At 42.6% G+C, this 26,822-nt stretch overlaps 2 protein-coding genes and 1 non-coding gene across 7 annotated transcripts in view; 2 read left to right on the plus strand and 1 right to left on the minus strand.

The window, feature by feature from the left end:
- The window catches only part of ACOX2 (acyl-CoA oxidase 2), a 61,985-nt gene extending 46,195 nt beyond the window's left edge, over positions 1–15,790 (plus strand). For 3 of the 4 annotated variants that reach the window (XM_038772956.1, XM_038772954.1, XM_038772955.1), the window contains one exon: positions 15,558–15,790. In XM_038772956.1, the coding sequence (XP_038628884.1) occupies positions 15,558–15,656 (99 nt within the window). In that variant the 3' untranslated portion in view covers positions 15,657–15,790. Of the gene's footprint in view, positions 1–3,436; positions 3,956–15,557 lie in introns of those variants that run through there. The other variant, XM_038772957.1, reaches the window with a different exon arrangement.
- Positions 5,990–22,468, minus strand: KCTD6 (potassium channel tetramerization domain containing 6). Of its 2 annotated transcripts, none has more exons than XM_038772958.1 (3): positions 22,388–22,468; positions 9,197–9,301; positions 5,990–7,381 (listed from the first exon to the last, which is right to left on the minus strand). In XM_038772958.1, the coding sequence occupies exons 2-3, from the start codon at positions 9,221–9,223 to the stop codon at positions 6,695–6,697; spliced, it is 714 nt and encodes a 237-aa protein (XP_038628886.1). In that variant the 5' UTR covers positions 9,224–9,301; positions 22,388–22,468; the 3' UTR covers positions 5,990–6,694. The 2 variants fall into 2 exon arrangements, with proteins under 2 accessions (XP_038628886.1, XP_038628887.1); XM_038772959.1 differs by lacking the exon at positions 22,388–22,468 and adding an exon at positions 16,006–16,118.
- Positions 17,438–17,576, plus strand: LOC119920456. Its single transcript, XR_005448201.1, has one exon. It is a non-coding gene; the product is annotated as a small nucleolar RNA SNORA7 (small nucleolar RNA).
- Positions 22,469–26,822: the final 4,354 nt, after the last annotated feature.

The following is a 26,822-nucleotide window of genomic DNA, read 5'->3' on the forward strand; positions in this document are numbered from 1 at the left end:
TTAAAATCGACTTTAAAACAATCAATCAGCTCAGCTCCCCCATCTTACCTCAATTTCTTACTACAACCTAGCCCACATGCTTCACTCCTCCGACACCAACCTACTCATTGTACCTGTATCTTGCCACCAGTCCCTTACCCACATTCTGCCTCTGGCCTGGAACTCCCTTCCCTTCACATACAGCAGACCACCATTCTCCCCACCTTCAAAGCCTTATTAAAATCCCATCTCCTCCAAGAGACTTTCCTTGACTAAGCCCTCATTACTCTTACTCCCTCTCCCTTGTGCATCACCCACAAATTTGGATCTGTACCCTTTAAACACTTGATATTCACCCCATGGCATTTACTTTAATGTCTGTCTCCCCCTCTAGACTGTAAGCTCATTGTGGGCAGGGAACTGTCTGCCAACTCTGTTGTTTTGAACTCTCCCAAGTGCTTAGTACAGTGCTCTGCACACAATAGGTGGTCAGTAAATACGACTGATTGATTGTTAGTATTATTAAATGCCTGTGAGCAAAGCATTGGGGGAAGAATACATGAGTGACTTTTCAATTTAAGACTTGGGTAGAGCACACCAATGATGTGGGAGAGAGGTAGCAGGTTCCAGAGTTTCTACAAAACCAACCAATCAGTGAGATTTATAGAGCACCTGGGTTGTTGGGGTTTTTTTTTTGGGGGGGGGGGGTTGGGGGGGAGGGGAGCGTGTTATGGTATCCATTAAGTGCTTACTGTGTGTCAAGTAAGTGTGGGACTGTGTCCAACCTTGTATCTACCCAAGTGCTTAGTATAGTGCCTGGCAAAACACTATACTAACAAAACACTTCTAAGCACTGACGTAGATCCGTTAAGCAGGTCAGACACAGTTCTTGTCCCACATGGGGCTCACAGTCTAAGTAGTAGTGTGCAGTCTGTTGTGTGCAGAGTACTGTACAAAGAGCTTGGGAAAGTACAACTGATGCAACGAAGAGACACATAGTAGCAAGAATCATATATTGTGATGATGGCTGTTGGTTTGGAAAAAACAAAAACATGAGGTCATTTAATACCTCCATAAAACTGCATTCGCGTTATGTAGAAAGAAGACCTTGGAGCTGGGGGAAAGCCTCCAAATTCAGTTACTGAAGTCTGAACCAGTTGATGTGAGTTATGTTGTATCCATATATCTGAATTCCCTCATTCGTGAATTTCAATAACAAATTAAACATGCACCTAGAATTTATAGGTACACATGTAATGACAGACTTCCAAAATACAGATTATTTAAAACAAGACCATTCCTGTATTCACAAGCTCACTTGCACTAGATGACTGCATATTTCTTTTCATGGTTTCTAAGATGTTTATTGTTTGCTTGGTGAGACATTCATTACTTATGTCTAGAAATTTTTTTCAAAGGTGCCGTTGCATTGACACCTCTCTGATTTTAAATCTAACACTGCACTGGGTTGTGAATTAATCTAGCAGTTCACACTTTTGGCTTAATTTAAAATGTGATGATCTGAAGTTAGAACACATACGTATGCGGGGGCAGAAGTGGAGAGTGAAGAAGGGTGTCCTTTTTGGTCATTTCTTCAGAAAAGCCCCAATTTAATGCTGCATCCGTTCAGTTAGGTATAAATTGATTTTTATCTGTTTTGCAAGTGAGATCCAAAGAAACCTTGCCCCTTGCACGTTGCCCCTTCTTACTTCCACATCCCAGCCCACACACTCCGCTCCTCTGGTACTAACTTTCTCACTGTGCCCTGTTCTCACCTGTCCCGCCATCGACCCCTGGCCCACATCCTACCTCTGGCCTAGAACGCCTTCCCTCCTCAAATCTGCCAATCACACTCCTCCACCCCCACCCCTTCAAAGCCCTTTTGAAGGCTCACCTCATCCAAGAGGCCTTCCCAGACTAAGCCCCCTTTTTCCTCTGCTTCCCCTCCCCTCCGTGTCACCCCAACTCACTCCCTTTGCTCTACCTCCCCTGTCCCCGCCCCATAGCACTTTTGTATAAATGTACATATCTATAATTCTATTCATTTATATCGATGCCTGATTACTTGTTTTGATTTCTGTCTGACCCCCCCCTTCTATACTTGTAAGTCCAGTGTGAGCAGGGATTCTCTTTATTGCTGAATTGGACTTTCCAAGCACTTAGTACAGTGCTCTGCACACACTAAACACTCAAAAAATATGATAGAATCACATAAACTAGCCCCATTAGGTCAGTAATAATGATGGTATTTGTTAAGTGCTTACTATGTGCAAAGCACTGTTCTAAGTACTGGATTATTTACCATTGACGAGAGAGACCCCGTGAAGTTGAGGGGTATGCCCCTCCCTACTGAACAGGAATGGGGCAAGGAAAAATGAAAACAGCTGTTAACGCAATTTGGGGGACATCATTCCTGGAGCCAGGGTCTGGGCACCCCATCCTGAATCTAGTACATTAGGGAACCTTTCATATTAAAGGGGTGATTATGTCATGGATTGCCAAATCTAATACCTGGCTTAACCACAGCCTCATTCATTCATTCATTGTCGTATTTATTGAGGGCTTACTGTGTGCAAAGCACTGTACTAAGTGCTTGGGAGAGTACAGTTTAACAATAGATGACTTATGAACTTACTCCTGATGTTCATCTTTTTTGCTTATAAAACTGTTCATCACTGAGGTACTTGGTTGTCCTCCACACACAGAACCATCATTGTACCTCCTTTGGGACTGTCTATATGAGGCTAAAGGAAGATCTACTTTCTAAAAATACAAATGCATCTGTATGAAGAACTGTATCTATATTAGCAAAGTTTTTCTAGTAGAGAGGCTACCCTATTTTTAAAGAGTTCCAGATCAACAAAGTGTTTTATATTTTTGAAAAAAGTGCTTTCTATGAAGGACTTTTGTGTCTAAATGCCAAGTGCTTTTTTCAAATAATGTTTATTCAGATAAACTCACACAGTATAAAATCAATATAGATAATTCAGATGTCAGAGCAAGGCCTCCACTTTCTCCTCGATTATCGGGGAAATTTAGGCAAAGGGAAATATCTCTAGCTGGACTGATCCAAATAATTGCATCTGGATTGAGCTATTTAAAGCCGGACACGAACTACGAAGGACAGTGATCAAAAAATATCGAAGTGAACAAATTTATTGTACAAGACAGATTTTCAAAGGGCTTCAAGCAGACATCCCTATTATCCATATTAAACTTGAAAAGCAAATGAGGAGCCATGCTAGACACTGCAGTGCCACCTGCATTCACATTTTGTAACATGTAGAAGAGAAGCTGCCCTTTGTAAATGTAGCCCCATATGTTCACCCAGACTGAATTCTTTATGAAACATTAGAAATAAGTACTTTGTGTAATCCTTTGCGTCATTCGGAATAGAAATATTAGTCATTGTTGTTGGCCCCAGTGATCACTGGAACACATTTTTCTCTCCAAACAGGAGAATCCTGCCTTTGAGAAATATCTGAAGCCACTTTTACAAAGTTTTCCATCCAAACTATGATGCTAATGGCAACTTGAACCAGAGAAAGCAAACATCAATCTCTTGCATTTCCCCTTATACAGGTTCCTTGTTTTTCCTTTAATTATTTTGTTTAAATTTACATTGCATGTCATGCCTTGTATAGTTCTAATCCACACATTTAATGTGAGTAAAGAAACTCTTCCCCAAGTGCCTAATTCCAATCACCATTAAAACTCCCGGATCCCTATCCAAACTAGAAATTATTTTTGTAGTTATTAATAAGCAGCTCTCTTTATACTAAAACAATCCTTAATCCTACTGCATTTATATATTCAAAATCTGTTACAGTTTACATCTTTCTTTACTTTTAACACTGCCTTTCCAGCTCACATGTGGAACTGATTTGGAAAAACATTCAAAACCAATCCATAAGGATCAACTGGACACTCTTCTGCCCCTCCCAATTTGGAAGTAAACAATAAATTGCCTCATTCATTAATAATCGGAAGGAATCTGATTATGTCCAACTGATCCTTGGAACACAGAGCAGGAAAAAAGTATCCTCTAGAGTTTAAATTATTTTTTTTCTAATGGAATAAGTCATTAGAATTGCATTTCCCTGATATCCCTTGCCAACATTTCCTCTTTTCAACCCCCCCCCCCCCCCACTATAGTGGGATTTAAATAGTTTACAAATCTAGAAGAGATAAAGAACTATGTAAGTGAAAAAGCACTTAGTGGAAGCATAGAAAACTAGTAATCAAGCTGACATGTTTTACATTTGTAAAGATTTTTAGTTGCCTTATCAAGGAGCTCCTGGAGTTGATCACCTAAAGATAATTTTTATGTATAATTATAGAGAAACAATGCCAAGAAGTCATTTAATATAGTCCCCTTGCCCATATCTAAGCCATTAGTCAAACAGTATTTGAGTTTACTGTGTGCAGAGTACTGTACTAAGCACTTGGAAAAATACAACAGACATGACCCATGTCTGCCAACTCTACTGTATTGTACTCTCACAAGTGCACTATGCATAATGCTCTGCACATAGTAAGCATCCAGTAAATACCATTGATTGATGACCCCTCCTCCTGTCAAGGTGTTCAAAATCTAGTGGTGGAGGTAGACACTGACATAAGTTACAGGTAGTGGGGGAGCAATAGGGAATAAAGAGATACACCTAAGTGTGTGGGGTAGTGGTGTACTTATGTGATCCAGAAGTGTTGAAATGGCAGTTGGAAGAATCAAGGTGGGGGATATTAGAAATCAATCAGGGAAGGCTTCCTGGCAGAAATGTGATTTCAGAAGGACTTTGAGGATGGAGAGGGAAGCAGTGGTCAAAGCTGAGGGAGAAGGGAGGGGGTGAGCAAGAGGTCAGCAGCAGGAGAGACAAGAACAAGACACAGGCTGTAGGCTGGCTGGTGAGGAACAGAGTGAAAGCTGAGGGATAGAAGGAAAGCTGATTGAGTTCGTCAGGAGTTTCTGCTTGATATGGAGGAAAATTGGCAACCACTGAACACTGTTGAGTGGGGAGATGTGTGCAGAATGATACTTTACCAAAATGCAGTGGAGTGGAGGAGATAGTGGAGGCAGAGAGGTCAGCGAGGAGGCTGATGCAATTGACAATTTGGGATATAACTGTCTAGACTGGTGTAGTTTGGAGCAGAGAAGTGTGGCTGAGCAGACAGAACAGAATTGGATGTCAGGAGATCTGGGTTCTATGCCTGGTTTTGCTACTTGCCTGTTCTGTGACCTTGGGCAAGTGACTTTGCATGTCTGTGCCTCTTAGTTTCTTCATCTGTAAAATGGGGATAAAGTACCTGTTTTCCCTCACTCTTAGACTTGTAAGTCCATGTGAGACAGGAATTGTCCAATCAGATTCTTGTATCTTGTGTAGTAGTATTACTAATAAAGAATTAAGGAAGATGATTCCATAAGTTTCCTCAGAATTATACCCTAATACCCAAAACTTTTTTAAAATAAGGATGTTATGGCGAACGTATAGTCAAGAACAGAGAAGTATATCAATCATGAAGACCAAGGCACTAGAATGAAACAAAAATAAATAACTTTGTTTTTATTTTATTTTATTCATCTGCTCTGAACAAACCAAAACTTTGGTAATAAAAATAAAATGAGCACCACAACAAAGGCACGTAAATGGGTTAGATGCGGAAATAACAGAGTTAACTAAAGCTTGAGAGGGGAGCACATCCAATATTATAAATATAACATTTGATAACTAATTTAATAAACATTTGTGCTATGGAGCCCAAGCCTCATTTGTACTGAACAGGACTGACAATTTCATTGCTCTATAATCCCAGTTTAAATACCAATAATTCCTTTCAACTTACCCCACTTTAGAAAGAGCTCTCTTCAGCTACTACTGATTTTTTCTGTTAAAGTCAGATGAAAGTGTACATTCAACAGAAAATCATTAAGAAATAATCCATTCAATAGCTTATGCTGTATGTTACTTTTTTTCTTAAATTACTAGTGAAGATCAATAAATACAAACCAGAATTTCACATTTGATTTTCTTTTTAATTAGAGTCTCTCTGGCAGGTAGTGTACTGGAGAAAAATATAGCATAAGGCATAAAAAATAAGATTTATACCATGGAGACATTTTGAATGCAGAATCCAATGTAAGTATTTCTAGTCAGGCATTTCCACGGCTAGAGATATTTGGTTGCTTTATTTTTCTATGCATAGAAATAAACAGTTGTCATAACTGTAAAAAGCGGTACTTAAGTACTTTAATACTGATGGAAACTGTTTTTTTATAGTATTACAGTGCCACTTATTGGTTTGAGGTCATCATCACCCTCTACTGAATCTGCCTTTCCCAAAGGCATCTTAAATTTTCATTCCAAGACTTTAGCTTTCCTGTTGGGTAGGAACCATTTGAACAGAACTGATTTTTAGCACTTTAACTGTGAAAGCACTGTTAACAGGAAGATTATACCTTGTGATTTTTAGAATTCTTTTTATGAAAAAGGTATTTTGATATTTTGAACAGGCACATGCATAATTTATGTAGAAGGGGCAAAGGACAGGAGGGGCTGCTAAGCACAAAACTTTTTCAGTCTCAATGCCTCAATAAATACACATATTAAAAACCCCATACTGTTGCGCTATTAAAAAAAAAACCCAACAAACAAAAAAAAAAGGCAGCCTCTTCCATACAATGGGAAAATCACCTGCCATAAACCCCTCCTAGTTCAGATCAGTCGTCCGTCTTCCGGGCCAATCTACAGAAAGTCCAATTGTGCTCCACTGTATTTTCATTGGCCCGCTCACTCATATGATGCACGCGAGTGTTGCGGATCGTGAACCCTTGTTTCGTAATATACTCCATCAGGTGGACTCGGAGGGAAACTTCTTGGTGATAATCGCAGGGGCCAAAAGTAAAAGAAACCTGGCAGTCTCTGGTGTCCATCATGTGCTTATTCCACTTGGTAAAGTAGTTTGAAATGCCTTCCAGTAATGAATGTACTTTGGTGGTGATGGTTAACTGAGTTATGATTACTGCCACCGGGTTGGAGTACTTGGAAAGTTTCCGAGTGCTAGACAGCTCCACAACTTCTTCAAAGGTATCCACGGGATACAATGGTTTAGGGTCACTGAGGCACTGAATCAAGGGCTCAATCTGATAAAAATCTGCTTCTTTTCTAAGCAGATCAAATTCCTTAAAATCTAGAGGTAAAGTCAATTCTGACGTCCTTAAGAAATTGAGGACATACCGGAAAAGCGGTCCATCTCGATCGATGAAATAATTACCCTGAGAGTCTCTGGCTGAAGGGAAGTCTCCCCCAAACATGGCCCCAAGCATAGAGTCGGGATATCTTGTTAATGTGGTGAGAGAGGTGGTATACAAGTGACCGCCTACATTTATTGTGACTGGATTGGTCATCTGGGGAAAAACAAAACAAACAAAAATCAAAACTCAATTCTTAGCACCACCTGTGAATCGCACTCCTGACAGTTACTTGAGCGAGACAATCATTTTTTTCAAGAAAGTTAAACCTGTATACTGCCATACTGAATTCATAGTAATAGAGAACCAGGAATGAACTCGGAGTGCCCTACATTTCAATAAGATAAAACAATTCTGAACTACCTGTTCTCCCCTTCATCTGAGACCGTGAGCCCTGAGTAGGATGGACTGTGTTCGATCTGATGACCTTGCATCTGCCCCAAGGCTAAGCATTTAGTATGCCCTTAACAAATGCCATAGTCAATATTGTAGCCCACATGCTCTGAATCTCCCTCTAATAAATCAAGCAAAAAAGCAAGATGAATCCCAATTCCAAAATGAGCTTTTGTTCAAATTTAAACCAGTTTTCTTTTCTGAGACTTTCAGGCACTCTGAAATATGTGGCATGTTGGGTATAAGCAACTAGAGAAACTGCTCTCAGGTTTACATATAATATGGGAACAAGACAAATTGGCTGAAAAATACTCAAACGATAATGGTCAGATTTTTTTAAAAATCACTTGTGGCTCCGTGATAGTCAAAATTCCTGGACTAGCAAGCTCAAAGTTACATAGTTTACAGCCAAGCAAGATATGATAAATGCCATTATTATTACATACAGAAAGTTATCAGCCTCAGCTATACAGGCTGAAAAAAATTAAACATTTTACACACACAAAGTAGCTTATAAGTAAAACCTATTTCTCACAAAATTTCTCCTCCTATATTTAGGCAAGTAGGGGAAGAGAGAGGAAAGTGAAAATATAGTGCAAGTCATCCAAAGTTCATTCATGTGGCAGAAAAGAGCCAAAGGTCTACACTTCATTAGACTCTGAGCCCCACGTGGGACAAGGACTGTGTGCGACCTGATTATTTTGTATCTACCCCAGTGCTTGACACAGTAAACACTTAACAAATATCATCATACCCATTATCACCACTAGATAGCCCAATGTAAACAGATGATATTACCTGGGGGGCATGGGGACCCCCGACATTGTGATTTAGGGGAAGTTCATTCTTTACTCTTCCTTATTTTTCCGAGTTTAAAAAAATGAAATACTATAAGGCAAAATCGAAAGTGATCCCTGTACCCGGAACAATAATTTGGCCTGTTAATTAGATGAAATAATTCAATCCAGCTACTACATCCTAACAACAAAACTAAAACACATGCACAGCTGCAAAGCTTATCTATATGTAACTGTCCATATTTTGGTAGTTTGTTTACATTTGTGACCTTAATTGAAGTCAACTTTTTAATTTCATTGAAATGCTCTACCTTCTTCACGGAACAATTAAGTCCTGAAAAGGGGAGACTATGACCACGTTTCCCTACCACAGGAAACAGCTTGCCACCAAAACCAAGAGGGGATGGGAATGGGTAGAATGTATTCAGGAAATTCTATTAAATTATGGGAGAAAATATTCTGTTAGCAAGACCTCAATCCTTAAACTAGTCACTGTTCCACAAGGGAGAAAATTAAGTTTTAGGAATCATAAAAGCGGTTCTCATACATGCACGCTAAGAATCGAGATTTTAGGAAAAGCCTGTATTGGCTTTGTGTTCCATAAAAACTATAAAAACAACTTTTAAAATTCAAACTTGTAACCAAAAATATGCAGAAATAAATGGAAGGAATGTTATTATCTAATCCACAATTATCTTTTTTGCTACAAAAACACGTCAGAAAGCTCGGCTGTAATCCCCCCATCCACGTATACAAATTCAACATATTCAAATTCACTTACCATATATCCCCAGTCTCCATTATCCATCTGCTCTAATGGTTATCTCTGGGAATCCAAGTTTCACTGAAGACAGTTGATAGGATTCTGAATTCACTAGCTATCCCCCTGCAGGAGAAAACAGAACATGGTAGGATATTAGCACTTGCACAAAATAACAAAGAAGCATCTAATTATCAAGGTAGGTCATGCTCCAAGAAGCCAAGGCTTGTATTTATCTACAAAGCAACTCTAGTGCAGAGATTAATCCAGGGAAGCTTTCTAGCTGACCTTTTCATGTCCTTTGTCATTGCCTCAAAGTTCACATTCTCTAAAGGCAACAAGCAATTATTTTCAAGGCTGTCCTAAACGCTCCACTTTTGTTCTAAACAAGTGATTTATCTGTTCAGCAGACAGTGTCATAAAGAGAATAAGCGTCTTCATTTAAGGAGATTGTTCTGTGCTGGAGTTATTCAATAGTTATTGACTTTGGTGGGTTTTTGTTTTCAGTATTTTTTTATGGGAGGCAAAATAATTTTGCAGATGCCCATCAATGACAACTTTACATCAGGAAAGCCACAAAATTGGAAAAAAAACCATCTGTCATTTGCACTTCATATGAACAAACTACAGCAGGAACAAGAGCGTTGAAAATTACATACCCAAAATGAACCTTCCAACAGCCTTAAGATTTTCCAATAGTTAACTTCGAGACTCTAAAGTTCCTAAATTAACTTTTCCATTTTTATAAAATGAAAATCAGATCAGTGTAATTCTTTATTGTACCTTAATATTACTTCCTAAACACTGTATTAGAAACACATACACACCCCACCCCAATAGAAAGGCTACTCCATTCACTGGATGGGAGTATAGGCTGACAAGCCTAATGCATGACTGCTTAACACTCCCTTTTTTTAACGGTATTTGTTAAGCACATACTGTGTGCCAGGCACTGTGCTAAGCGCTGGGGTAAATACTACTTAATCAGGTTGGACACAGTCCCTGTCCCACATGGGGCTCACCATCTTAATCCCCATTTTACAAATTAAGGTACTAAGGCACAGAGAAGTGAAGTGCCCAAGGTCACACAGCAGACAAGTGGAGGAGCCAGAATTAGAACCGAGGTTCTTCTGACCTCCTAGCCCGTACTCTCTCCAATTGGCCATGCTGCTTTTTCAACCTAGTGGGCTCATAAGAGTTCTTTGATGCACTGATGCAGGGCCTGTTTCTGTTTTTGAGGCTGCCGCTTGGTGACATAAGGTACCTGCTATTGTAGTTTTGCAGAAAGTAGCATTTTTAGAAGTGAATTTGGTTACTGCTACTAGACTAAGCTCCTTTATTAAAAATTATGGTACTAAGTGAAGCCTTCACCCGAGGAAAGGAAGCTGAGCTCTCCAGGGGAGGCAGCATGTCCTGGTGGAAAGAACACTGTTCTGAAAGCCCGGAGACCCAGGTTTTAATCCCAGTTCAGCCACTGGTCTGCTCTGTGACCTCCCAAGACCACAAGTGATCCCTTTCTAGATGTTTTGTTTTGTTGTCTGTCTCCCCCTTCTAGACTGTGAGCCCGTTGTTGGGTAGGGACCGTCTCTGTATGTTGCCGACTTGTACTTCCCAAGCGCTTAGTACAGTGCTCTGCACACAGTAAGTGCTCAATAAGTACGATTGAATGAATGAATGAATCCCCTTACGCTGGACCACTAGGGCCTACTGGGCAGGAGAGAAGTTATCCCTGACCATGCATTCGAGACTCCCATTGGTCCCTGCTTCAGTCCTAGAAGGATTCAGCCTTCTCTACTTATAAAGCATAGGAAGGCCACCGCCAAGGCTGCGGATGTGACTTGTGGTTGTTAGGGCTTAACCGTGAGGAGCCTGAGATCCAACTGCTCTAGCCACTATGCCCTATTGCTTATCATATTTTTCATCATCTTTGTTCCATATTTTTATTGGGTTTTTTTTTTTTTGGGGGGGGGGGTTATGGTATTTGTTAAGTGCTTACTATGTGCCAGGCACTGTTTTAAGTGCTGGGGAAGATACAAGCAAATTGGGTTGGACACAGTCACTAGGTCACCCTGCTTCCCCTAGATACTTTCATCTTTCCTGATATATATCTGCCACTAATTCCCTCCCTCATCCTTTAATCTTAGATCATGAGCCCCTTGGGGATCCGAGGCAGCTTATCTCATCTGCATGCTTTTCAATCAGCTTTTACTCCAGTGCTTTGCACCCTACTACACTATAAGCTTGTGGGCAGGAAATGTGTCTGTTATATTGCAGTCTCCCATGCACTTAGTACTGGGCTCTGCACACAGTAAGCACTCAATAAATATGATTGATTGCTTAGTAGTTACTACTACCACTACTACTTGGGTTGTCACAACTGTTCCGTGCCTCCCTTTCTTCATCTGTAAGTGGAGACACATCTGCCCTCCGTACGTCAGATTCCAAGCCTCTTGTGAGATCAAGATTCGGATCTGCTTATTTCGTATCTATCCCAGTGCTTAGACGAGTACTTGGCACATAGAAGTATTTAACAGATAGCATGAGGATTATGCTCTTAACAAACCCCGCATTAAAGACAACTTGCAGAAGAGAACATGTACCTGAAGAAATTCTGCCTGCACTCATGCACATCATTCTTCCAACATCACAGTGCAGTCTATCCAGACAGGTGCACATTGTCCAAAGACTATTATCTAATTTCCTAATGCTGCTCTACCCAAAATGCGTAGCAATCAATGGTTTTTATCGAGTGCTTACTGTGTGCAAAGCACTGTGCTAAGAGCTTCAAAGAGTACAATGCAATCGTTAGTAGACAGGAGCACTGCCCTCGAGGAGCTTACAACCTAGTTTGGGAGTTAGATATTAAAATACATTACAGATAGGTGAAACAGCAGAGTGTAAGGATGGTGAAACGTGCGTGTTTTGTTTTTATGGTATTTAAGTGCCATGTGTCAAACACTGTTCTAAGCGCTGGGGTAGGTACAAGTTAATTAGGTCGGATACAGCCCCTGTCTTGCATGAGGCTCACCATCTAGTAGGAGGGAGAACAAATATCCCCATTTTACAGTTGAGGAAACTAAGGCACAGAGAAGTTAAGTGACTTGCCCACAGTCACACAGCAATTTGCAGAGACGAGATTAGTACCCAGGTCCTTCTGACTCCCAATTCCGTGCTCTCTCCACTAAGCCATGCTGTGTTATGTAAGAACTATGCGTCTCTCAACAAATAACTGCTTGCTGCCCACCAAGCTGGGCTGGCAGTTTCAGTGGTCTCCCAGCAATCCACTGCTTTGTCTCATTGTTTGAGACTGTGTTTCACCATGTCTTTAGAAACAAACAAAAATTGAAAGTGAAAACTCTGGGGTGCAATTTGAGGCTCAAAAGAAAACCTCACAAAGTTCTCCGTTTAAAGACAAGCCAAACAATAATAGTAATACAAGTTTATATTAGTTCTTTTAATTGGGCAATCCAAAGTATTTTAAAGCAAACATGGACTGTGTTTAGTGGTGCTGTTTCAGTTGGGGGGGGGGCATCATTCCACCTCTGATCTTAAAGACAGTTAAAAAACAAACTCAAGAAAAAGAGGATAAACTCCAGCCTTAATATACACTTGATATACATCCAGATATGAAAAATGTTTCCTTTTTTATATGATTCTTAATAAACATCTCCTCTTTTCCCATTTTAGTGGAATCTGCCACACAATTCCCAAGACAAGCCTGAAGTACATACAGTAGATCACAAAGCCTTTCTCAAAAGGTCAGTGAGGCATATAGGGGCCGTTTGTATGGCATAGCATGCCTGAAATCAGAAACTGAAAGATTTCTTTCTTCATTCTGCAATTCTTCAAAGCAGACTAAAAAAATCGAACAATGGGCCACTCCAATATTTCCCCCTCCCCATCCCCAGTCATTCAGCGGTTGTAAATAAATAGGCCAGCACAGGTAAAATGGAACACCCTTCCTCTACTTTGTTTTAACGAGTAACCCGCATATTCTAACCCGCATATTCATGAAACAAATACTAACAGAGATCAGAAACAACTGTGTTCCTAGAAATGATGACGGGACAACTTGTACCTTTTCTACACCTGGTGCTCACCGTGACATCATCCATTTGAACACAGTCTCACAGCCAGACTGTTCCATTTCTCTGCATATCTATTGCCTCTTTTCTACATTGAAAGAGGTGCAAATGAGAAACTGGCAGAGGAATTGTCGCCTATCCTTTCCAACACTCTATTAACACCTGCCCTTGGATTTACATATGTAGTGGCAATTAATTCATTCATTCATTCAATCGTATTTATTGAGCGCTTACTGTGTGCAGAGCACTGTACTAAGCGCTTGGGAAGTACAATTGCATTTATTGAGCACTCACTGTATGCATAGTACTGTACTAAGCGCTTCGGAGAGTACAATAATAATAGAGTTGGTAGACACATTCCCTGCCCACAAGCCCGCAACCTTGGTGTCATCCTCGACTCCGCTCTCTCATTCACCCCACACATCCAGCGCTTAGAACAATGCTTTGCACATAGTAAGCACTTAACAAATACCATCATTATTATTATTATTATCCAATCTGTCACCAAAACCTGCTGGTCTCACCTCCACAACATCGCCAAGATCTGCCCTTTCCTCTCCATCCAAACGGCTACCTTGCTGGTTCAATCTCTCATCCTATCCCGACTGGATTACTGCATCAGCCTCCTCTCTGATCTCCCATCCTCCTGTCTCTCCCAGCTTCAGTCTATACTTCACTCTGCTGCCCGGATTATCTGTGTCTCCCCTCCTCAAAAATCTCCAGTGCTTACCTGTCAACCTATGAATCAAACATAAACTCCTCACTCTCGGCTTCAAGACTCTCCATCACCTCGCCCCCTCCTACCTCACCTTTCTCTCCTTCTACAGCCCAACCTGCACCCTCAGCTCCTTTGACGCTAACCTCCTCACTGTGCCCCATTCTCACCCGCCCGGCCGTCGACCCCCGGCCCACGTCCTCCCCCTGGCCTGGAATGCCCTCCCTCCACACATCCCCCAAGCTACCTGTCTTCCTCCCTTCAAAGCCCTACTGAGATCTCATCATCACCTCCTCCAGGAGGCCTTCCCAGACTGAGCCCCCTTTTTCCTCTCCTTCTCCCCATCCCCCCGCCCTACCTTTCCCCTCCCCATAGCACTTGTATATATTTGTACAGATTTATTACTCTATTTATATTACTTGTACATATTTACTACTCTAGTTTGTTAATGATGTGCCTATAGCTATAATTCTATTTATTCTGATGATTTTGACACCTGTCTACGTTTTGTTTTGTTGTCTGTCTCTCCCTTCTAGACTCTGAGCCCACTGTTGGGTAGGGACTGTCTCTATATGTTGCCGACTTGTACTTCCCAAGCACTTAGCACAGTGCTCTGCACACAGCAAGTGCTCAATAAATACAACTGAATGAATGAATGAAAAGAGGGAACAGGGTGAAGAAGCAATAGCACGGCTTAGTGGAAGGAGCCTGGGTTTAGGAGTCAGAGGTCATGGGTTCTAATCCCAGCTTTACCACCTGTCTGCTGTGTGACCTTGGGCAAATCACTTAACTTCTCTGTGCCTCAGTTACCTCATCTGTAAAACGGGGATAAGACTGTGAGCCCTATGTGGCACATAGACTGTGTTCACCCTGATTTGTTTGTATCAACCCCAGCATTTAGTACAGTGCCTGGCACATAGTAAGCACTTATCAAATATCATAATTTTAAAAAAGAGCTTAGTCTAGTAGCAGTAACCAGATTCATTTATGGCTTCTAAAAATGCTACCTTCTGCAAAGCTACAGTAGCAGGTACCTTATGTCACCGATGGCTACTGAATGTCATAAATATCAAATTGGTAAGCTGTGAAACAGTGGACCAAAAGATGAGAGAAGAAAAAGGAATTGGTGATGCTACCTTGGATATGCAGGGCTCACCCTCTTTCTGTTCTTTTGAGGTTTGTTTAAACTGAGAAGTCAAGGCAAGCTATTTTCTTGGACATTTACAAAATAAATTTATAAACTGTCTTCCAATCTACTTCATGGCAAAGGACACGGTTCACTTAGAGGGCTGCTGAAGAGTTTCAAGGTGAATAATTTAGGCAAGCAGTTCATTCGAGCTCATATTTCACAAAGAGTGCCAAAACACTTCACAAATTTTATATGTAAAATGAAGATAGGTAGTAGATCCAACAAAATCCATTAGGGCAAAGTTAATATTGCTACTTGAAATAGAAAACACCGCAGCTGCCTTTTAATTTACCCATCTACCTACGAACTATCCTTCCAATGAACTTAGAAAATTCTGAGTTCTGCAATGACTTACTTATACAGGCAAACAGAATGAACTTGTTTTCTTTTCAGCCAAGAGCTTTCCCAGTGAAGACATGTATCACGAAGCACAGAAAACTTTCCACAGTCCCAAGCTCTTTTGGGTTTAGATCTGTAAGTTCTCTAGACTAGCTGTGGGCAGGGAATTTGTTAAATTGTGTTGTACACTCCCAAGCACTTAGTACAGTGCTCTGCACGCAGTAAGCGTTCAATAAATATGACATTGATTGAGTCTCTTTTCATGACCTTATTTCTCCCTAAAGAAAATGACAGGGCCAGGCAGGTGTTTCAACTAGGAGTCCTATGCAAGTATATGGGGAATACAGCCATTATGTAAGCTTGTTGTGGGCAAGGAATGTGTCTACCAACTCTGTTGTACTCTCCCAAGCGCTTAGTACAGTGCTCTGTGTACAGCAAGCACTCAATAAATACCATTGGTTGGTTGACTGATTGATTATGGCAAGGCAACAACAGGTCCTACCTCTTTTGAGTGGCTTCTTGCTGGGCTCCTTGATCGGGCAAAAATTCCAGGGAGGTGAAGGTGCAGTGGCAAGAGTGGGTGTGAAGAGAAACTGCTCCTGTTCTCCAGGGTCAATGTTCTGCCAGGAGCATAACAAGAAGCACCCCCCCCCCCCCCCCCCCCCCCACCCAAACATGAACTTCCGGGACTCAGAGGTGGCAACAACAATGCCTCTTCTTCCCTGCTCTGGCCGCGGCTGCTTTGTGAGTGAGAAGAGGTGGGGGGAGGGGAGGGCTGATGATAAACTGAATGTGAGGGAGGAGCCAATCTGTGATGGTAATAGCATTTACTGAGTCCCCTCTAGGTTCTAAGCACTTGGAAAAATACATATGAAGTAAAATCCGTATTCCCTACCCACGAGGAGCTGGTTCTCTAAAGAGGGACACAGACAAAAAAAAAATTTATCAACAAAGTCATCCAAGTAAATGATTGACTGTTCAATTGATTCCACATCCAGTGAAACCTGGAGAACAAAGGACAGTTTCTAATAAATGTTGAAAGCCCTCTTGCTAAACAACTTTTTTTTATCTTTGTCCTTTTTATCTCCGAAGAACAGCTCCCCTATTAAGCTTATGAAACAATTATGCAGCTAATTCTGAAATTCATAAAAGACATAATGGCTACTGTATAACCAGTTCTTCATTACAGTGATAATCAGGCATGGCAAAAATATGGTATTTGAAATCCTCAAGTAATACCCAGACCTCATTTCAACTTCTGAGGTCAAACCTTTAATCAGAGCCACACACAACCAAGGAGCAAAATGGACTGATCTCAATTTAATTTTCTTTCCCTTCCCTAGCTGTGAAAGTGTTAAAGGGCAATGGCAAGGCCAAGGGCAGGCAGCAGGACGGAAGAGTAATGAGGAGTTGAATAATCTACAAACTGACCATTCAGCCTCTGGATGATTAAGGAGCAATTAAGACTGGCCTGTACATGTACTTGATTCCTGAAGTGACCATGACAGGGGCCTATAATTTCCTATGAGAATGGGGAAAAAAACTTTTAAAAGTAAATTGACTAATGGGAACGGAGGTTGTATTCCAGCCCAAAGAAGGTGGCTTTTAAATAAATGCTGCTGAGGCGGAGGAGGAGGAAGAAGATGAAAGAGCAAGTACAATTTCTGGAGTGGGATTCAAATGTAAAAAACCCCCACCATCTTTCATAAATATTCCTGAATGCGTAAAAAAATTGAACGAAATAATGTGCCCATTCAGATGTTCCTGATCCATCTGAATCGCTTGATCTGACAAGAACCTTAGTGTTCAAATACCACCTTGATGGCTCATTTTAAAACTTCAGTAGTTCCGACCAGTCACTCTACACTGATGAATTAACTAATGAATTTGCAACTAGTTTGGGGATCTAATATTAACGTCATAACACTAAGGCACCCCTCTCAGGGTCGCACCTGGAGAGTTTCCAGTACTCTAATCAGTCTCGACTACAGGAGGGAGAGTCAAGCAGAGGCCTATCCATTCCATTTCTAGCTTGGCCAATGGCTAGCAAGTGGAAGGCAAACTGCTACAAATCAAAACTCCCCTGTGCTGGGCAGCAGCGGCATGGGAGAGAGTCGAGGGTGGAAACTCAAGTTTACTGCGTGGAAGGAGGCAATGGTAAACCACCTCCATATTTTTACCAAGAAAACTCTATGGATCCACTACCAGAATGACTGCAGATGGAGGTGGGGCATTCTTGGAGAGATATGTCCATGGCATCGCTATGGGTCAGAGACAACGTGACGGCATAAAACAAGACAAGAACACTACAGAATTTAAGTAGGGAATTTAACTCAGGGAAAAATAATTAAAGAATTTACAGGAATGTTGGAAGTAATTTTAAAAATTCAGAAGTAGTGATGCTGATGTGCTTATACTCCACAATATTCATGGCATTTAAATTGCAACTCAAGAGCCATTCCCCTTGCCACTCCTGGATTATTGTTCCATCTACTGCACCAAGTAGAGTTCCAAAGAACCGATTACGTTTTTGTTGGTTCTCTTATCTCCCCCCATGAACTCGAGCCATAATTTCCCTGGCACAGATGCCTGGTTATCTTTAATGCCATCTACTAATTGCCCTATAAACCATCCAGAACCTGGATAATAATAGAAATCAATAACAGCCACCTTTAGAAAGTTCCTAAATAGTCATGTCAGGTGCCAGTCTAACACCCCTGGCATTCAGAAACAGAAGGCAAGAATACATTTTGTACATCTCCATACGGCTTCAAAATTACCTCTGCACTCAATTTATCTTTTCTCGAACCGTGTGGGGGAGTTTCAAAGTGGGATTTTTTTTATAGCAACTGATTGAAAGTGCTCCAAATAACTTTGTGGGTAAATTTACACATAATTTATCCCGAAAGCACAATCAAAATGTGATTATGGTGTTCTGTCATGGAATTGGCCTTAAACATTTTTTTTCCTCATCATTAGTTTTTCATCTCACCCACTTCCATATACTACAGGATGAAAATTATTCATAAAATCAGGCCCATCTTTGGAAATGCAGTGCCCACAGTGCCCTACACTTCTGCATCGCTGTAAGGAAAAAGGAGGTGGTGGTGACAAACGGCATAGTGGATAGAGTACCAGCCTGGGAGACAAAAGGGCATGGGTTCTAATCCCAGCTCCACTTGTCTGCTGTGTGGCCTTGGGCAAGTCGCTTCACTTTTCTGTGCCTCAGTTACCTCATCTGTAAAATTGGGATTGAGACTGTGAGCCCCATGCAGGACAGGGACCGTGTCCAACCCAATTTCCTTGTATCCACCCCAGCACTTAGTAGAGTCCCTGGCACATAGTAAGCACCTAACAAATACCACAATTATTATTATTATAGAGAAACAGCGGGGCTTAGTGGAAAGAGCCCGGGCTTGGGAGTCAGAAGTCATGGGTTCTAATCCCGGCTCTGCCACTTATCAGCTGTCTGACTTTGGCCAAGTCACTTAACTTCTCTGTGCCTCAGTTTCCTCATTTGTAAAATGGGGACTAAGACTGTAAGCCCCACGTGGGACAACCCTGATTACCTTGTACCTACCCCAGTGCTTAGAACAGTGCTTGGCACATAGTAAGCGCTTAACAAATACCATCATCATTATCATTATTATTGTTATTATTAAATACATAAGGGAGCTATATTGCTGTCCAGGGGCTGTCCTTCAGCCTCTTCCTCTCTGCAGCCCCCCCAAGTCTTTAAAAGGACAGAAGTGGGAGGAATGGAAAGAGCTCACTGGGCCTTCTGGATGCTATCCGTGAGAACCACTATCACCATTTCCAAAGAGATGAGCTCAAGATACTTTCTCCTACTAACTCCGGGGTAATACTCTTGAGAAACCACAGCATATTAGTTCTTAAGGTCAGGCATGTCGTCCCATAAGGCTCTGGGCGACCTTCACAGGTCAGCTGGCCAGCTAGGAGGGGAGTGAGAGGAGAGGCACACAGAGAAGATTCCCTCTTCCACCTCTGCCTGGCTCCTTGCACTGTGCTGACGGGGTTGCTGCTGCAGCTGGTGAGTGTACTCTTGGTGGGAGGGGTGGGGACTTTGCCAACAGTTGCCCTGAGCAGAAACTCTACCGAGCGGGCTCCCATACCGGTGGCATCTCTCACACAGGGCAAGGAGCCGGGCTATCGGCAGGTGTAAGGGAGGGGAGCTCTTTGCTACATCTCTCTCCTGTTGCTATGACCAACAGGCTGTCCATGAGGGTGAGCATGTAGGTGACAGAAAGAGAGAGTGTGTGTATGAGAGAGAGAGAGAGAGAGAGAGAGAGAGAGAGAGAGAGAGAAAGAGAGCACAAGCAGGATCTAAATTACTTAAGGAGGACTCCAAACAGAATATTTCCACTTTGATCCATTTTGCCTGGAGAAGATTTAAGGAGCAAAACTCTTGCCAGTACAGGATTTCTTCTGCTTTAAACAGATCTGGTCAGGACCTCTTACTTCCAGGAGAATGACACTGGAATTTTTCCACCAATTAGGCACTCCAGAAATTTGGTGATGGTGGATGGGTGAACCTGGAGTACTACTACATAGTCAGAGTCAAAGCAATTGCTCTACCTCCCCCAGAAAACTTTCTCTGTCCCCTCTGTGTCCATCTGTCTTCCCTCCCACCCGGACCCTGATATCTGCCCATCTGTTTCTCTCTCACCCACCTTCCCTGTGTGTCTATTCATCTGTTTCTCTCCCCCTTCTCCAGGTGTCTGTCAGGCTCTTTCTTCCCCCATTCCCTAAGATGTGTGCCTCTCTACTCCCTTATTCTCCCCAGATTTCTCCCGTTTCTTGCCTTTTCTCCACCTGACCTGAACCAATATCCCTCTCCTAAGGTTGTCTTGCCCACTACCACTGTGGTTGCAAGAAGTGCATAGTTCTATTCACTAATTCCATTTCCATTTGTTCTAATGGAGAATAGAGTTGCTAATTGCCTTACAAAGAATCTTTTGTACTCTGAGGGGTGTTGAGCTATTTTAAAGAGTGGGCCCAGGTAACTAATATCCTACTACCAGCAGGACTGTGCTACCACACAGTACCGTGCCCTGCACAGTAAGTGCTTAATACTATTACTACTAATAACCAAATAGGCACCCCATCCACAAAGGTGACTCGATGTTCTTTACACTAAATCATAAGCATCCTCAAAGTCTGATTTTCTTTACCTACAACTGCATTCATTTTTTTAAAACCACACTAAATTGGGGGCTAGACTCCTTAGTATAAAATATTACCCATTTAGAGTAACGTTTTCTCTTTTAACCTAAAAAGACCACTTAAGAATACCCCTGGTATTTACGACAATGAAAAATGAATTATCTCTGAATCGGGTAGGGGAACATGCTGGCAAAATGTCCAAGAACGTCCTTAACATAATTCTTCCCATGCACGGCAAAAACAGCTACATAAGTCAAGTGAACTAAGACACCCAAACTACTAATGCCCAATTCCTGCCGGTGGTTCACCACCTTTTCTGATACACTTACCAAGGAGGCAAAAATAACAATGGAGAAAAAAAAATCACCTAAGTGGAAATCTATATTGGTACATTTTAGAACATTTGTGTGTGTGTGTGTGTGTGTGTGTGTATAAAGGATAGTGCTACTTAGTGACCACATAAATTAAAAAAAATAATGCCAACGTTGATTTTCAAAATCAAGTACTCAGTGAATCAGTAGTCACATCAACGACTAGAACTCCCTAACTTTTCTCCTCCCCAGCAATGAGAAACCTCGCATTCGACCTAACTTAGGAACTCTGGAAAAGTTTCTGGCCTTGAGTCCCAAGCCCACTTGTTTTGGAATATTTTCTGCACCCTCCTATTGCAAAGTGCAATGGAGTCTGGGTGGCTACTATTCTGGCAGGCCACCAACACAGCTGCTCCAAACTCCAGGGGGTGTTCAACAGACTGTCTGCCCTTTGGGGGCAAGCCCTTGCAAAACCATGGCGAGCGATTGGGCCTAAAGTTGAGGCTGTTCAATCGACTGCATTCCTGAGGGCTTACTGTGGGTGGAACACTGTACTAAGCGCTTGGGAGGGTAGGCTAAAACTGTCACTTGTCTGCTGTGTGACCTCGCCCAAGTCACTTAGCTTCTCTGTGCCTCAATTACCTCATCTGTAAAATGGGGATTAAGGCTGTGCGCCCCACCTGATTACCTTGTATCTACCCCAGCGCTTAAAACAGTGCTTGGCACATAGTAAGCACTTAAATGTCATCATCATCATCAACTCATTGGGTGCAAAACGGTCTCCACGGTCACGACGGCGATGCGGTCCAAGAGAAGGTGCGAAGCCTTGGGCGGACCGTTTCGGGCCCCATCTCCGTGTCAAGATGGAGGCCAAACCATTTCCACCCATGCCCGCTCCACACGTGTCTTTTGGGGGGGTTCCCGGGTCTCCCACGATGCCGGGTCTGCCCCGCGACAGGAGTGGGGGGGGGGGGGGGCAGGCCGGGCTCGAAGGGGAGTCTCCTCCGGGAAGAGTGGGGTGAGAGGATTAGTGGTTGAGGGGGCGACGGATGGATGCTCTGCCCGGCACCGCGGGGGTCTCGCCCCTCGCCTCTCTCCGGCTTCTCTCGGGCAATCGATCGAGATGCCCGCCCGCCCGCCCGCCCACCCTGTGTGCGGGGCGCTGAGCGCCAAGGGGAAAGCCCACCCCGAGCCAAACGCAGGTCGGCTGGCCTCTCGGACCTTCGAAACTAGTCAGGGGGAAGAGAGAGCCCTTTCGTTCCCGCCTTCCCCTCCCGGGGCGACCCCAGAGCCCCCTCTCCCGAGGTCTCCGGCCCGTCGGAGTCCGACTCCGCCCGGGTTTAGCGAGCCAAGGCTTCGGAGGAGCCGGAGTCCCCCGCCCCGCTTTACCGAACTCAGGCCGGAGCAGGAGCGCAGACCGTCGGCGGGGACGACCGAGCCAGCTCCCGGCGGTAGGGGACGACCAAGCCTGCTCCCGGAGTTCCCGGTGGAAGGGAGACGCCCCGACCCAGCTCTCGCGGCCGAAGGGCGATCGGCTCCCCCAGCGGCCGAGAGGAGAAATTACAGGCCGCCGCCGCCGCCGCCGCCGCCGCCGCCAAAAATGACTTCACCAGTCCTCCGGGCTCCCCCAGGCGCCTCACCCCAAACAGTGGCAGTTTCTCTTGGGCCTGCTAGCGAGGCTAAACAGTCTTCTAGACTCTAAGATCGTTATGGGCAGAGGACAGGTCTGCCCCTCCTGTTGTATTATACTATCCCAAGCGCTTAGTACAGCGCTCTGCGCATAGTGAGAGGGAATGCGTCAGCAAAGCCAAACCATCTGGTGCATCTCCAACTGCTAGAGTAGAGGTCAAAGAGGACAAACATCGACCGATCCCTCTGAGTGATTTTGCTGTCATTGTCGGGACTGCTGATCACTCTGGAGCCCAGGTCCCACAGGTCCCTCTGTCCCCATTTCTCCCTCTCTTCTCCTCCAAGGACCCTCCAACCACAATCACCACAGTCCCCCGAGCCTTGTCAAAAGCAGAAGAGAATGCCAGAAGAAGAGAGTAGCCTTTTTAAAATTGAAGATGTTGGGGTTTTTTCTTAATCTGCGTAAGGATTGAGCTAGGGATTTTGGGAAGGAGAGAAGGGGAAAGGCATAAAGATTGTGCTCTGGACAATTTTACAACATGGCATTCCTTCGAATGTTCATATGTTGCCTTTGATGGTCAATTCTTTCTTGTTTCTATGTTTGTGTGTCCCCCTCCTTTCCTTCCCCTACTCCCTTGGATTGTGAGTTCCTCATAGTTGTGACTTGTCTCCCAAGAGTGATTGGGGAGTTTGATTTTATTTTGCTGGCGTGCTAATGGTGTCAGATGCTTTTGTAAGGTCTATGAATACAATGCAGACATTTTGGCATTATCAATCAATTGATGGTATTTATTATTAATAATAATTATTATTATGGTACTTGTTAAGCACTGTGTTACATTTATTGAGCACTTACTATGTGCAGAACACTGTACTAAGTGCTTGAGAGAGTACAATACAACAGAATTAGCAGACATGTTCCCTGCCCATGACAAGCTTACAGTCTTGTTTTACTCCCCATATTTTCCCTGAATTTGATGGGCTTCAAAAATCATAAGTGCTGTGCTACACTTTAATCTGAAGCCACATGGTCATACCAGGAGCATGCAGTTAATGATATTCTTCAGTCACCTGTCCAAAAGGGCTCTAGCTAGGATCTTAACAGAAGTGGAGAGCACTAAGGTGCCACAATAGTTACCCAATCTGCTGGCTTGCCCATCCTTTTTGGAGACGGTGTTGATGGTGGCATCTTTAAGGCCCTGTAGAATTTTCTAAGTGTTCTATGTGTTAGGCAAAAATGTGTGTGGCAGGGCGTAAGCCATACCTTCCCTTCACCCACGCAGATCTCGGTAGATATGCCATCAGATACTTTGTCATTTTTCTCTGGACTGTAAGCTTGTTGTGGGCAGGGAAATGTGTCTACCAACTCTGTTGTGTTGTACTCTCCCAAGCACTTAGTACAGTGCTCTGCACACAGTAAACTCTGATTGATCCATTTTCATGGCTCTGACTGCGGTACTGAGTTCTTCGATGTGTCTGCTAATTCTGTTGTATTGTACTCTCCCAAGTGCTTAGTACATAGTAAGCACTCAATAAATACGACTGATTGACTGGTTGACTGATTGAAACAAAGACCATGTCCTTGTTGAAAGATTTCCTGTGCTTTGGAGACTCATCGTGGATAGCAAGTGATTTTTGAAATGTTGCCATCTCTACACTCATCACTTACAATAAAAGGTAAGCCATTTTCACTCTTCAGTACTCTGTGATAGGGTAACAGTGCTGTGTGTCATCTTTAGCAATGGATCGATGTCCTGGCTTTGGTTGGCTTGGATCTCCTCAGCCCTGGCATATCGCCATTTTTCATGCAGGTCTCCCTTTGTCAGAATCAAGAGAGGGTAAAGGTGGTTCTATGTGTCTATCTCTTTGTGTTTGTGGGCCTGTTTTTCCCTGTGCCTCTCCCTATCTGTGGTAGATGTGCTTGTCTCTGTGTATGTGTCTTTCTCTTTCACTCTCTGCCTGTCTTTGCTGCCTTTTCGGCCCTGCCCCCTGGAGGCCCCGTCCCTGATCCCACTTTGAATTCTGAAAAATATAGTTACCGTAACTACAAACTCCAGAAGTATTTTAGATTTTAATCCCACCCTCATATCTCATATTCTGTGCTTTTGTACTAGTGAAAACACAGGGACAGAGAAGGATGACGATGTCAAATTAGTCCAGATAAACCAGGCCAAAAAATGTACTCTGGCTTCAATTACAAGAATAGTTCAAACCCAAAAATGTTTACAAGTAAAATATCCAGGCTAAATGTTTGAGGCCAGATAGTTTGGTCTGAATTCTAATTCTAATGGTATGTGTTAAGCGCTTACTATATGCCAAGCACTGTACTGAGTCCTGGGGTAGATAGATACAAGGTAATCAGGCCGGACACAGGCCCTGTTCCCATATGGAACTCACAATCTAAGTAGAAGGGAGTAGAATTTAATACCCATTTTGCAGAAGGGGAAACTGAGGCACAGAGAAGTTAAGTGACTTGCACAAGGTCACCCAGCAGGCAAGTGGCAGAGATGGGATTAGAACCCAGGTCCTCTGACTCCCAGGACCATGCTCTTTCCACTAATGTGCTAGAATAGACCTTACTCAAAGAGTAGTTCATCTGGTTTAAAGCTCACCTCCACAGATTTCATAGAATCAGAGAACTGAAAAGACCTATTTCTTGGGAATTTTGAGGGATAAATAAGATGTTTTACATGAGTACACTCAGAGCTCTTTGGAGAAAAAGTACAGTACCATAGAAATACAAGGAATTTTCCACATAAAGTGTTCTGTGTTCATTAAGCTGCCACAGCATGCCTGACACAGTAGGAAAATAGAAAAGATACAGTAACAAGATACCTCTGAAGATGTTATGTTACAGTGCAGGTAAATAGAAAAGTACGTGCATGGGCAAGTGGCTTCAGGGAGAGAAATGAGCACTTTTCTTCCCTCAAAACGTTGGACTCCACACAGCCACCTCGGTTTTGTGAAGGAGAAGCCAAACCGGGTGCTCAGCTCATCCAGTCCTCCTCCTTCTGGATCACATGAACTCTTCCATCTGCACTCCATGACCCCCCAACCCCCAGCAACCCGGCCCTTCCAGCCGGACAGTCAAATTGGAGAAAGGGCAGGCAGAGATGGTGTACTTATTAGCCACATCTCTGATTCTCTGCTTCATTTTTAACCAATTTCAGAACTTAGCTATCCATTTTGGTGAAGATTAATGGTATTATGTAAAGGAATCTGGTTTATAGGAATGCTTTAGGCTCTCTGGAAGAAAGGCACTCCTAAATCCAAGGTATTTTTATCACTTTATTTAACGAATCCATCACTCAACTAGGAATCAGACGACCTGGGCTCTATCTTCAGCTCCGTTCCTGACTTTCTCTATGCAATCTTGCACCACTTGCTTTAACTCCAAAAACGTAATTAAAAATGTAATATGCTTATAAATTGCCTTGAGTTTCTGGGAGAAAATTGCTTGCAATATTCTCATTTACTAGTTCAAAATTTTTCTTGAACTTCTGAAATGTCTCTTCAATAAGTTTTTTAAAAAGCATTTTAATGGTTTGTACCAAGAATCAATTTTAGTTCTAGCAAGTGATTTATTAGCTAGGTAATGCAGAAACCAATTGAAAAAATCTATATTCTGTGGTTCTGAAATACAATGGTGTAGCTGAAATTTGTTTTTCATAGCTTACAGCTCTTCATTCCAGACTCTTAACTAATTATCATGGCATTTGATGTGATAAATTTAGAAATGAAATTTCCTTGGTTGCCAGGAAGTAGGGGAAACTGGTTGAGAAAGGTGGAGAAGGTTTTTGAGTGTAATTTCATCATCCTCAATAAGAACTAATGATTATTTCAACAAAGCTACTTATACCACTCACATATTTTGGGTTGTGAGCTGAATTTTTTGTTCACCTGAATAACTACAGGGAATAATTTATGAACAACCATTTTCACTGACATTCTTGGAAAACATGTGTGCAAAATATCCCGTGATGAGCTATACATAAACCTCTATTTTAGACAACATTTCTGTACTATTAATAAAGAAGTTCTAGTCCCAAACTACTAAAACTAAGAGTATCCCTTTAATTTATTATGGGTGGCGAAGAGTTATGGATTCTCAGAGAAACAGTGGGGTCTATTGGAAAAAGTACGGAACCGGAAGTCAGGAGACCTGGGTTCTAATCCTGACTCTTCCTTGGGCAAA

Source organism: Tachyglossus aculeatus, chromosome X1 (genome assembly GCF_015852505.1).
Source record: "Tachyglossus aculeatus isolate mTacAcu1 chromosome X1, mTacAcu1.pri, whole genome shotgun sequence".
Classification (NCBI taxonomy): Eukaryota; Metazoa; Chordata; class Mammalia; order Monotremata; family Tachyglossidae; genus Tachyglossus; species Tachyglossus aculeatus.

Excerpts from the sequence above, each read along its gene's own strand:
- KCTD6 (XM_038772958.1), bottom strand. The coding sequence starts at position 9,223 with ATGGATAATGGAGACTGGGGATATATG. Across the intron at positions 7,382-9,196 it reads ATGGAGACTGGGGATATATG|ATGACCAATCCAGTCACAAT; the intron begins GTAAGTGAATTT and ends GTTTTTCCCCAG.